Source organism: Carlito syrichta, unplaced genomic scaffold, assembly GCF_000164805.1.
Source record: "Carlito syrichta isolate Samal-C Ts95f unplaced genomic scaffold, Tarsius_syrichta-2.0.1 Scaffold314683, whole genome shotgun sequence".
NCBI classification, from domain to species: domain Eukaryota; kingdom Metazoa; phylum Chordata; class Mammalia; order Primates; family Tarsiidae; genus Carlito; species Carlito syrichta.
Genome location: NW_007258779.1, coordinates 277,531 through 287,769, shown reverse-complemented (window position 1 = coordinate 287,769; position 10,239 = coordinate 277,531). Strand labels below are relative to the sequence as shown.

Below are 10,239 nucleotides of genomic sequence, written 5' to 3'. Positions count from 1 at the left end.
CACCATAATCATTTCATATTTCAACTATATATATATCCTAATCCCTAAATTAAGAGATTGAAGCCTGGCTATTGCAATCCTTGAGTAACAATAAGAGATGATGGTTAGAATACTAGAGTGGAGTGAACAAACACTGTTGGTCTGTAAAACCTCATTCAGATCCATGGACATGAGTATTTGTGTAACAAAAAGTTTTCTTCTTCATTTCCAAATATTTTTCCTTTTCAGTTCTTATGGACTAGGACTCTACAACTGGTATAATATCTATAAGTTAATAACTTTTTATTAAGAAGTGTTTTAAAAAAAGATTGTGTATTTTCCACTAGCCGTTGCATTTGGAGGCTCAGAATGACAGCCTCCTCCCCCCACAACCAAATGCACAATGGAGTGACTGGGATCCACAGCTCTCAAGTCCTGACTACAGGGTCCCTTGGTATACGTGGGGGATTGATTCCAGGACCCCCAAGTACACTCAAATCCATATATACTCAAGTCCTGCATGTGGCACTCCAGAAACTGCATACATGAAAAGTCAGTCCTCCCTAGATGCAGAGTTCCCTCCCGTGAATATTGTATTTTCTACCCACATTTGGTTGAAAAAATCTGCCTATACATACATAGACCTGCGCAGTTCAAAGTTGTGTTGTTCAAGAGTCAGTTATATTTGGGTGTATTACAGTCATCACATACGGGGTAGCCCTACTTATATCCTCAAATAATGTTAAATTATAGCCCCAAAATGCTGGGAAGGAAAAGAGGAATGGCACTAACACTTATCATGTGCTTTTTGTGTCAGATATTTTCCTATACAATTTCCACATGTCAAGTCATCTAATCCAATAGTAATTTGATTATAGGGAAACAGCAACTATAAATAATAACTTAAAAATAACAAAAGAGGCTGGGCACAGTAGCTCATGCCTGTAATTCCAGCCCTTTGGAAGCCGAGGTGGGAGGATTGCTTGAGCCCAGAGGTTCATGACCAACCTGAACAACAAAGACCTCATCTCTACAAAAAATCTTTTAAAAAATTAGCCAGGTGTGATGGTGTGCACCTGTAGTCCCAGCTACTTGAGAGGCTGAGGTGGAAGGATCGCCTGAGCACAGGAGGTTGAGGCTGCAGTGAGTCGTGATTGTGTCACTGTACTCCAGCCTGGGTGACAAGATCTCTACTCAAAGAAAAAAAAAGGTAAAAAAATAACAAAATTATTGCAGTTTCCCATCCCACCCACCAACATAGAGATCTGTCACTAAAACATATTTGCACAAAAGCCCTACACCTTCAAGACACAGGCCCTTGTTTTCCAGTACAGTTTAGTTCTTCAATATCCAATAGGTTTTTTCCATGTGTATTTATTTTCCCAGCACTCAACTTCCAGTGAAATACTCTTTTAGTCCCTATTAAATGTCACTGTCTTCTTTGAATAATATTATTCTGATCACCTCTGTTCCTTCCATTTTACCCATCAGACATGTACTTCCTCAGCTTAGACAGAATTGGAGAGCATCATCATCAGTGAACACAGGAACAGAAAACCAAACATGGCATGTTTTCACTTATAAGTGGGGGCTCAACTAGGGATCTTCAAAGGCTTCAAATGGACACTGGAGACTCAGAAGCGGGAGGGATGAAAAACACCTATCAGGTACAGTGTGCACAGGTGGGGATGGTGGGTACACTAAAAACTCAGACTTCTTTACCACAATACAATGCATCTGTGCAACCAAAAACTATTTGTACCCTCCTAAAGGTATTGAAATAAATAATAAAAATTAAAATTAAAAGAAATATGCTTGTTCACAATAGCAAAAACATGGAAACTACCATACTGCCCATCGAAAAGGGACTAGATAAAATATATATATATGGTACATATACACGATGGAATAGTACACAGTCATAAAGGACAAAATTATGAACTTTGTAGCAACTTGGATGGACTTAACAGTCTATAATAATTTGTTTCTGTGAGTGATAGCTCACAGAAACAAAGAACAAAGAACTGAGTATCACATGTTCTCACTCATAAGCAGACCTTGAACAATAATTGTAATACTATAAGAAAAGGATTGGCAGTAGTGGGAAACTGCTGGGTGGGGGGCGGGGATTGGCAGTAGTGGGAATCTGCCAGAGGGAGGGCACACCTCATCAACAAGGGTACTTGTATAATGAACACTTGTATTCCTAACCCTGAATTGTACGCCACATCTTTAAAATAAAAAATTGAAAGGAAAAAAAAAGAAATATGCTTCCTATCCCAGGGGAGCACTTTCCTATCTGCTACAACCATAGCAATCCTCTCCTCCCTAATTCTCCCCTGGGTGAGATGAACCTCCTGCCTCTCATGACATACAGACTTGAGAGTGATCATCTGTCTTCCTGGCCATCAGTCTTTCACTGTCCTCCTCACGGCTCCTTCCCTAGAGCCTCCATCTTACCCCTGCCTGTCTTGCTTACCTTCATTTCCTATAGTTCCTTGGGGTTTCCTCCTGACCCTATCATTCTGATACTCAAATTCCTGCCCACCATCTTCCGTCTACCTCTGTCCCATACATCCCTTGGCATCCATTTATACTCAAGTAATAAATTCATTTGTATTCTCTCACATTTTTACAAACTCCCCAATCACATGCAAGCCAAGTCAATCCTCTTGTTCTCTCTTGCTTTCTCCCCAATACATGCACCTCTCTGGTGGATTTCTGTGTCCTTTCAGAGTCCATTTCTCATTAGCTTGCACTTGTCTTCCTAACCATTCTTTCAATCCCATATTTCTCACCCCTTCCCACTCCTTTACATTTAGAAGAACATTGACCCTTATAACTATCTTTTTTCTCCTTTTCACACATGCCTTCCTGTCCCATCAGTTTTCTCTGCTTCCTTTCAATTCCATTTCTTGTTTTACATGACATGTCCCTATTCCTCCCCACATTTCTTACCTTAGACCCGCAGGCTCCTTCTCTCCAATCTCCAGATCTGTGTCCTACTTCCCTTGTGTTGAAACTTATTTTCTCCTATTGCTATCTTCTTCTTTCATCTCCTAGTCAATGTTTTCCTCCTTCCATGCCACCTCTGCCCTCCATTCATCTTCCTGGCACCATCGCGCCCCCCCCCCCTTTTTTTTTGGAAAGCAGGATTGAGAGGACAGCAAAGCTCCCACAGTGGGAGTGGGCCTAAGGGGGTTTCCCCCACCTTCTCTTTGCATACAAATTGGTTGTTTACCCTCCTCCTCACTCTCCTTGACTCCTTAACGTGCTGCACGAAAGCAGGAACTCAAGCATGGAACCAGTAAGGCCTAGGTGAGGTTTCTTCTTCATTGCCTAATTTGCCATTTGCCTAATACTTCTCACTGCCAGAGAATAGGAGGAAGTTCTTCAAGCTTAGTGTGACTAAAAGTCACTCTGTGCAACAGGACAAGACAGTGGTACACTGGGACATATCCTCACTCAGGGTCCATTCCTTCCTGAGCCCCTGACCCATTGTTTAGATGCCAAGGGGGCATGCTTCATCTTTGGTTAAGCTGTCTCTTGTTCCCTCCTCTTCCTGCAACTCAACCTACCACCATTGCTCCCTAGATTAGCACCCATCCTCAAAGGGCAACCCTAAACAAATGGAGGGGGTAAAATTGCAGTCCATGAGTGAAAGTTAAGTAAGAAATGGTTAGTGATCACTTGAGGCGATTGCTCAGGGTGCCTAGCAATGTGTCTTTTGGTGCCTCTGCAAACTGACCTGGGGAAGACAGGAGGACCCATTCTGGCCCAACGAGGTCTGTGCTATTTATGGGAGTCTTGGGACACTGTGGCATCACTCATGCGCAAGAGAACTGTCCACTTGTGAGCCTCTTCTGGGTGATCCCCACTGCTCCAAAAGACAAACAAAACAAGTCATAAGACTTCAAATATTCTACAGCGTCTCACATGGCCCTATCCCCACAGGACCCCAATCCCAGAGGCCCAGATACAGATTGGCTCAGGCTCAGTCCTGGGTTTGGGATAGAGCATAGTTTAATGGCAGGGCAGAAGGAAAAGCCCAAGGTGCCCAATTCCTTCTTACGTGGGATGCCAGACTCCATGGGTCATGTGCAGTGGAGACCTCACTGAGTGGAAGGAGAGATGATGGAAATGGAGCTCTTAATCAGTGTGAGTAGAGAGACACATGATCACAGAAGAAAAGCCAAGGATGGACTAGTTTACTGCTTACAGTAGATACTCTGGCTCATGTGTCCAGCAAGGATAGGAAATCAACAAACAAAAACACCTGAGACCATATTCAGAAGTTACAGGCAATCCCCTTTCATCAGGGCCAACATACACACGTGTAGGGCAAAAGGGTAGGTCCAGCCCTCTTCCATCTCAAATCCACATCCAGCAAGACAAGCCTACACAGGGGAGACGTCTGACTTCTACCTCAATCTACAGAGTCCACAGTTTTTCCCAACCCCTCAAACTCTGTCCTCTGAGTGAGCCCAGTCCTGTCCCACCGAGCAGCATCCCTTTACTCTATGGCCCCCCAACAAGGGGACACAGTTGTTCTTGTCATCCTCTCTGGCCTCCTCCGGTGTTGAGGGCTGCTCCAGCGAAGTGGCAGGCTGCTCCCCCTGGGCCTTGCTGAATAAGGGCCCAGTTCCTGGTCTGGAACCTGCAGATGGCCAGGTGAGATCTGACGAAGGCTGCCTGCTCAGAGCTGGAGCACAGGGGGCTGGAAATAGATCAGGGAAGAAGCCGTCTCCTCCTGGTGGGTGCCCCAGGGCTTGTGGGCAGAACGGGCCAGGGAAGGGCAGTTCTGGCAAACAGGGGTCACTCCAGGGGACTATACCTGTGGGGTCAAAGGATGCAGGAATTACTGGACAGGACTAAGAGTATCAACCGTCATTCATTGTGTTCTGCGACAGAGTCCTCTCTCCCTGCAAGCCTAAAACTCTAGCCCCAGTGTCTCCCCTTAAGACCAGACATGCTCCTGGACTCAAGACCCTGTGGCCTGGGAACATCGACACAAAGTTGGGGAAGGCCAATGCTGTCTCACACAGGCAGTGAGGAGCTGGGAACCACCTGGACATGTCTTTCCTTCCCTTCTGCTAGAATCTTGTCTTCATAAGACAGATGCTTCTGGGATTTCAGAGGTTCAAGTGGCCCAGCAGAATGCTAACATTAGCTGCCATATAGTCTGCATCAAGTATTTTCACTCCGTGATTCTAATCTTCACAAATCCCTCTGTGATATGAGAATTTTATTCCCACTTCAGAGTTGTGGGAACTGGCTGAGCTGGACTTCAATCCTCAGTTTTCCTAATGTCAAACTCCAAAGTTCTCGCTAATTCTAATTTGCTCTGCAGCCTCCAAGACATTTGAGAAAAACACTTAATAAAGAGAACTAGGTGAAAGCAAAAAAGATTCACCTCCCATGCCCTGCCTCAGTCTACCCTCCAGATAACGAGGTCTTCTGCCTCTCCTCCCCTTCCTCAATCACAAGGGGCCCCGACTCACCCACATTCCCAGCAGGTGGCTGCATCAGGATCTGCCCTGACGGGGCCCCCGGGCAATAGCCCTGCGAGGTGCCCCCACTGGGGCCACAAGAAAACATAAAGAGGGAGTCTTCCGCCGGTGAAAGTGTCAGTGAACTGGACATGGGGAAGGGGAAAGAGGGCAGGTATGAAAACTGGGCCTGAGGGCGTTGGAAAAGCTGGGTTTGTGGCGCCTGGGAGAGCTGGAAGGGTCCTGGCAGATTGCCCTGCTGGTACTCTTGAGCCTCCAGCTCTTCCAAATATGAGCAGGAGGGAGGTAGGGCCATGCTGTGGAGAACAAAGGAGTGGCTGGTCAGGCGCAGATGGCCTCCCGTTCCCACCACACAGGAGCCGGGTCCCTTCCTCCCTCCTCTCTCCAGCTCCATGGGAATCCCAGACTTGCAAGGCCATCACTGCCGCTTCTTCCTCCTTCCTGCTCCCAGCTTCTCGCCCTTGTTTCTGCTCCGTTGCTGTGACATCCTAGGTCATTCCCACCCCAAATACATTTATCCCTTGAATGCTCATCTCATAGACTGCTCCTTGCTCTTCTCAGTTTATCCTCTCCTCTCAGAGGGTGTTATCTTCTCTCCATCTATATTTCCCCAAAGACAGCTCAAGTGACCTCTCCATTTAGGTTCCATACCTTGTCCCCCAGAGTCCACAGGTGCCCTCCTTGTGGCTGCTGTCACTGCCAGGAACATCCATCAGTAGAGGCATCAGTTGTGGGGTATGGGTAGGGCCAAAGGGAAAAGGGAGGTTAGCCCTTTGAACAGGTGGGGGGCTGAAGAGCGGTGGAGTCGCCACCCTCTGAGCACCATCACCAGGCTTGGTAGGGGCCAGAGTCTGGTCGGAAGTCAGCAGCATGGGGGGTTCTAGGGACAGAAAGCAAAGAGGAGATATCAGGATGAGAAAGTGAGGAGGTAGGTGTGGGATTGCTGAATGGCAGACAAGACCATGTCCAGGTGCCCCTGAAGAGGACCCACTGGACCCAAACACTGGAGAGCTCTGGCCACTCTCACCCTCTTAAGCAAGGCCCTTCTGTCTCCACTGTCTTAGCTGCCGTTCCACCCTCCCCCTTCCACTAACCCTCTGAAGGTGACAGCTCACCTGGAAAGGGATCCAGAGTGGCTTCCTGAGGGAAGGGATCAGGCTCTGGGTCCATGGGCACGACAGGCGGCAGCTCAGCTGCAGAGCTGGAGGCAGAGACAAAGAAGACTGGAGTTCTGGTGATTTGGGATCTAAACTGAAACCTCCGTGTAGGGAGGGAGACCCCGATTCCCAAACTCTGCCTCCCACAAAGCACTGGCAACTTCCTAACTATGTCCCAGCCAAAATCCTGCTCGAGATAAGCCAACAACCCTAGGACTCGTGCCCAGCCTTCCAATGCTCTCTCCTTCTGGACCTCAGGATCCCAGCTTGGACCCCATCTCCATCCACAGGATTGACACAGGAAGAGGGGAAAGTCTTACCTGCCCTGACTGCTGGCAGGGGCAGGGGCAGGGGCAGGGGCAGGGGCTGCAGGGCGTTCCTTGCTTTCTTTTCCGTTCAGCTTCTCCAGTTTTCGCCACTTGGCTCGGCGGTTCTGGAACCACACCTGTGGGGGAAAGAAGAACTCAAAAAAAGGGGTAGAGACTAAGCAGTAGGTCCTGACCATCACTCAAGGAGCTGCGGGGCCTTAGGAGGGAACTGCACCACTTTGCTTCTGCTGCCTTTCTGTCTTTTATGGAAAGGCTGCCGTGGAAAACTTGTTCTGCCACGCAAGATTTCCCATCAGGAGGTCCTCCCTTACCTTGCCAGCCCCTTCGCCATGAAAAGCCAGTCCCTTTTACCATGATACGCTGAGGGGTGACTCCCACCATCTGGGCAATCTCCCGGCGTTTATCACTGTCAGGATAGTGGTCTTCTTGGAATATCCTCTCTAGTTCCTCCAACTGGTCTGGAAGAGGAAGACACTCCCATGAGGAGGATGAACGCCAGTGATGGCAGGAAAGGAAGAAAGAGGTGCCCACCAGGTTTCTTTCGCAGATGGGACCAGTGTTCCCAACCCAGAGCCTTCCCAAGAACTTTCCCAGTTAAGTGTCCATGGGGCCGGGCCTCCTTGGGTGTGGGCCTTGTAGCAGAGACCTGTGTAATGTTCCCAACCTCACCTTCTGATAAGATAACCCAACCTTCCCCTGAGGGTCAGAGGTGGTGGCTACCAAAAGAGGATTCAGGACAAAGTGATGTGCACACTAACCACATCCCTCAGGTCTCCTGGGGTGACATTCTTTGTACAGCCCCAACTTTTCCAGGAAGACCCCAGAGTTCTTAGGTTTCCTCTCACCATTAGGGGCTTACCTGAGTGGTATAGGGTTCGAGTCTTTTTCCGAACTTGGCAGGTCACTTCTGGGGGCCCCTTCTTCTGGTCTGTGTTTTGACTGCTCTGGGCCAACGTGCTGAGGAGGTTAGCCAGGTGGCAGGGCCCCCGAGCTGACCCACAAAGCATGGGCTTGTGTGTGGCATGGGCTGAGTTAGAGGCACCAGGAGACGATGCTGAGGCAGTAGGCCTTTTCTGCTTCCCAGGGGCTGGAGAATGGGGCTTCTTCCCTGTCTTCGCCTCTCCCCCTGGCAGGGAACAGGCTTCCCCCCAAGACTGGGGTCTGGATGGGGCCAGAGCTCTGTCTTTGTGGGGAGGCCTGGAGCTGGGTGGCTGGCACACTCTTTCAGCGTCAGCCCTACTGAGTTGTCCTGAAACCTCTGGCAGCTTCTTCTCTCCTGAGGTGGCGTGGGGAGGTGGCAGTTCCTTGCTCAGGGTGTCCTGAGCAGGAGGGGCTGAGCCCTGCAGCATCTTCCCTTCCTGTAGCCCAGCAGCCAGGGGCTTGCCTCCAGCTTCCTGGCCTGTGGGGACCAGCATTCACTGACCTCAGCACCAGGAAGGACTGGCCAAGAGCAAGTGCTGCTTCCTGCTGCAACCGATTTAGTTTGCCCACCTATCAAGTGGGGCCATAAATCGAGACTTACCTTCCTAACTTGACTATTGTGAGGAAAAAATTAGATAACCCAACTAACTGCTTTGAAAAGTGTAAACAAATATATGGAACTCTAAGGGGGCAGTATCTTCCAATTTGGGAGGTACTCACTTCCCATGAGTTCCCTGGGCTTTTTCCCTAGACACCAAGGGCATAAGTTTTCAGGCATCTGTTCAGGTGTTCCTAAGGGACAAATGTTGGGGTAGGAATGGACTCAGAAGACAGAGTGAAACAGCCTAATGGAGATTCTGCTTCTCCTAAGACTGGATGCTGTTCCTGCTGCAGAACAGGCAGCATTGCTTGGAGAAGGGACGAGGCAGGATTCGATGGTTTCCAGAAGCCCAGGCAAAAACATCAAAGATCAAAGGAACCACCGCCCTCCATTAGAACTCTGTCCCTGCAAACCCTGCCAGCTCCATATGCTCCCCCACCCCACCTCCCACCCCAAGCAGAACCTCACTCCCAGGCCAACCCTCTTTTCCAGGTAAGGACAGAGCAACCCAGTAAGAACTAAAACCCCTATCACTCATCTTTGAAGCTTGTCTCCCTTCTCTGAGCTGACTGATTCATCAGGAGCTTACCATATTCCAGGCACGGTGTTAAGCACCTTGCAAAGACTAGTACAGTGTACCTTTAATCCCTGTGAGGAAGGCACGATTAACAGCCCTGTCCAACGGACGGAGAAACGAGGATTAGAAAGGTGAGTACCCTGCTCAGGATCCCACAGTACACTGTGCACATATTCTGTGCCCTTAGTCACTGCACAGAGTCCTGACGGGGGCCACCAAGCCCTCCCAACCTTCACCTCCCAACTGACTCATAACCCCTAGAACCCTCAGCTCAGGGAGTTGCTTTATCACTTCCGGCTAAACTGGAACACTTGTAAATGGGTGCCAAGTAAGGACTAAGAACTAGTGTCATTGTAATGAAAGCTGCCTGAAATATAAGGTATATAATGTCTTACGGAATGACTTTCTTTTTTTATTTTTTAAGTTGGAGTCTCACTCCGTCGCTCAGGCTGGAGTGCAGTGGCATGCTCACGGCCACACCAGTCTCAACCCGCTGGGCTCGGACGATCCTTCCACCTCAGCCTTCCAAGGAGCTGGAACTACAGCACGCGCTACCACGCCTGGCTAATTTTTTTTTTTATTGACTGTACAGACAAGTTCCCCGCGGGGCTCGAACCCGCGGGCTCAGGCAATCCACGGGCCTCGGCCTCCCAAAGTGCAGGGATTACAGGCTGAGCCACCGAACCTGTCCAGGAATAGCTTCCTAACAAGGTGTAAAGAAAGACGGAAGGCCATGGCCAGGGTGCTTTACCAACTTGACCCTCAGGAGGGGTTCCGAAGCTGGTGGGGAGCGGGAGCCTCCCCGGGAGGTGGAGCGTCCCCGGGAGGTGAAGGAGCAAAGCTGGGAGGCGGCGTGCGGCAGGAGAACAGATCCATTTCACAGCATTTTAGGGGAGCACCTGCCGTGGCCATTAGCTCACACCGTACCGGAGGTGATGCACACGCGCGAATGCATGGGGGTGAGGGGTCCCCGTGAGAAGGCCACGCCACGCGTTGGAGCCCGCACTGGGAGGTCCCGGGTCCCAGGACTTTCTCCCCACGTTGGGAGATGCGGATCCCGAAGGGCCGGAGCTCGGCCTCCTCCGCCCCTCCCCGCCCGGGCCTCGGCCTAGCGAGGCCTCAGGTCGGCCTACGCTGGCCCGGCGGTCAGAGGCCACCCGCTCCC

The 10,239-nt window shown here is 49.8% G+C and overlaps 1 protein-coding gene across 1 annotated transcript; it reads right to left on the bottom strand.

Moving 5' to 3' along the window:
• Positions 1 to 4,439: 4,439 nt before the first annotated feature.
• NOBOX (NOBOX oogenesis homeobox) lies at positions 4,440 to 8,390 on the bottom strand. The gene is made up of 7 exons (XM_021719420.1): positions 7,835 to 8,390; positions 7,243 to 7,433; positions 6,967 to 7,091; positions 6,605 to 6,690; positions 6,141 to 6,369; positions 5,481 to 5,785; positions 4,440 to 4,813 (listed from the first exon to the last, which is right to left on the bottom strand). Exons 1-7 carry the CDS (start codon positions 8,388 to 8,390, stop codon positions 4,440 to 4,442), a joined length of 1,866 nt encoding a protein of 621 aa, XP_021575095.1.
• Between the last annotated feature and the right edge of the window lie 1,849 nt (positions 8,391 to 10,239).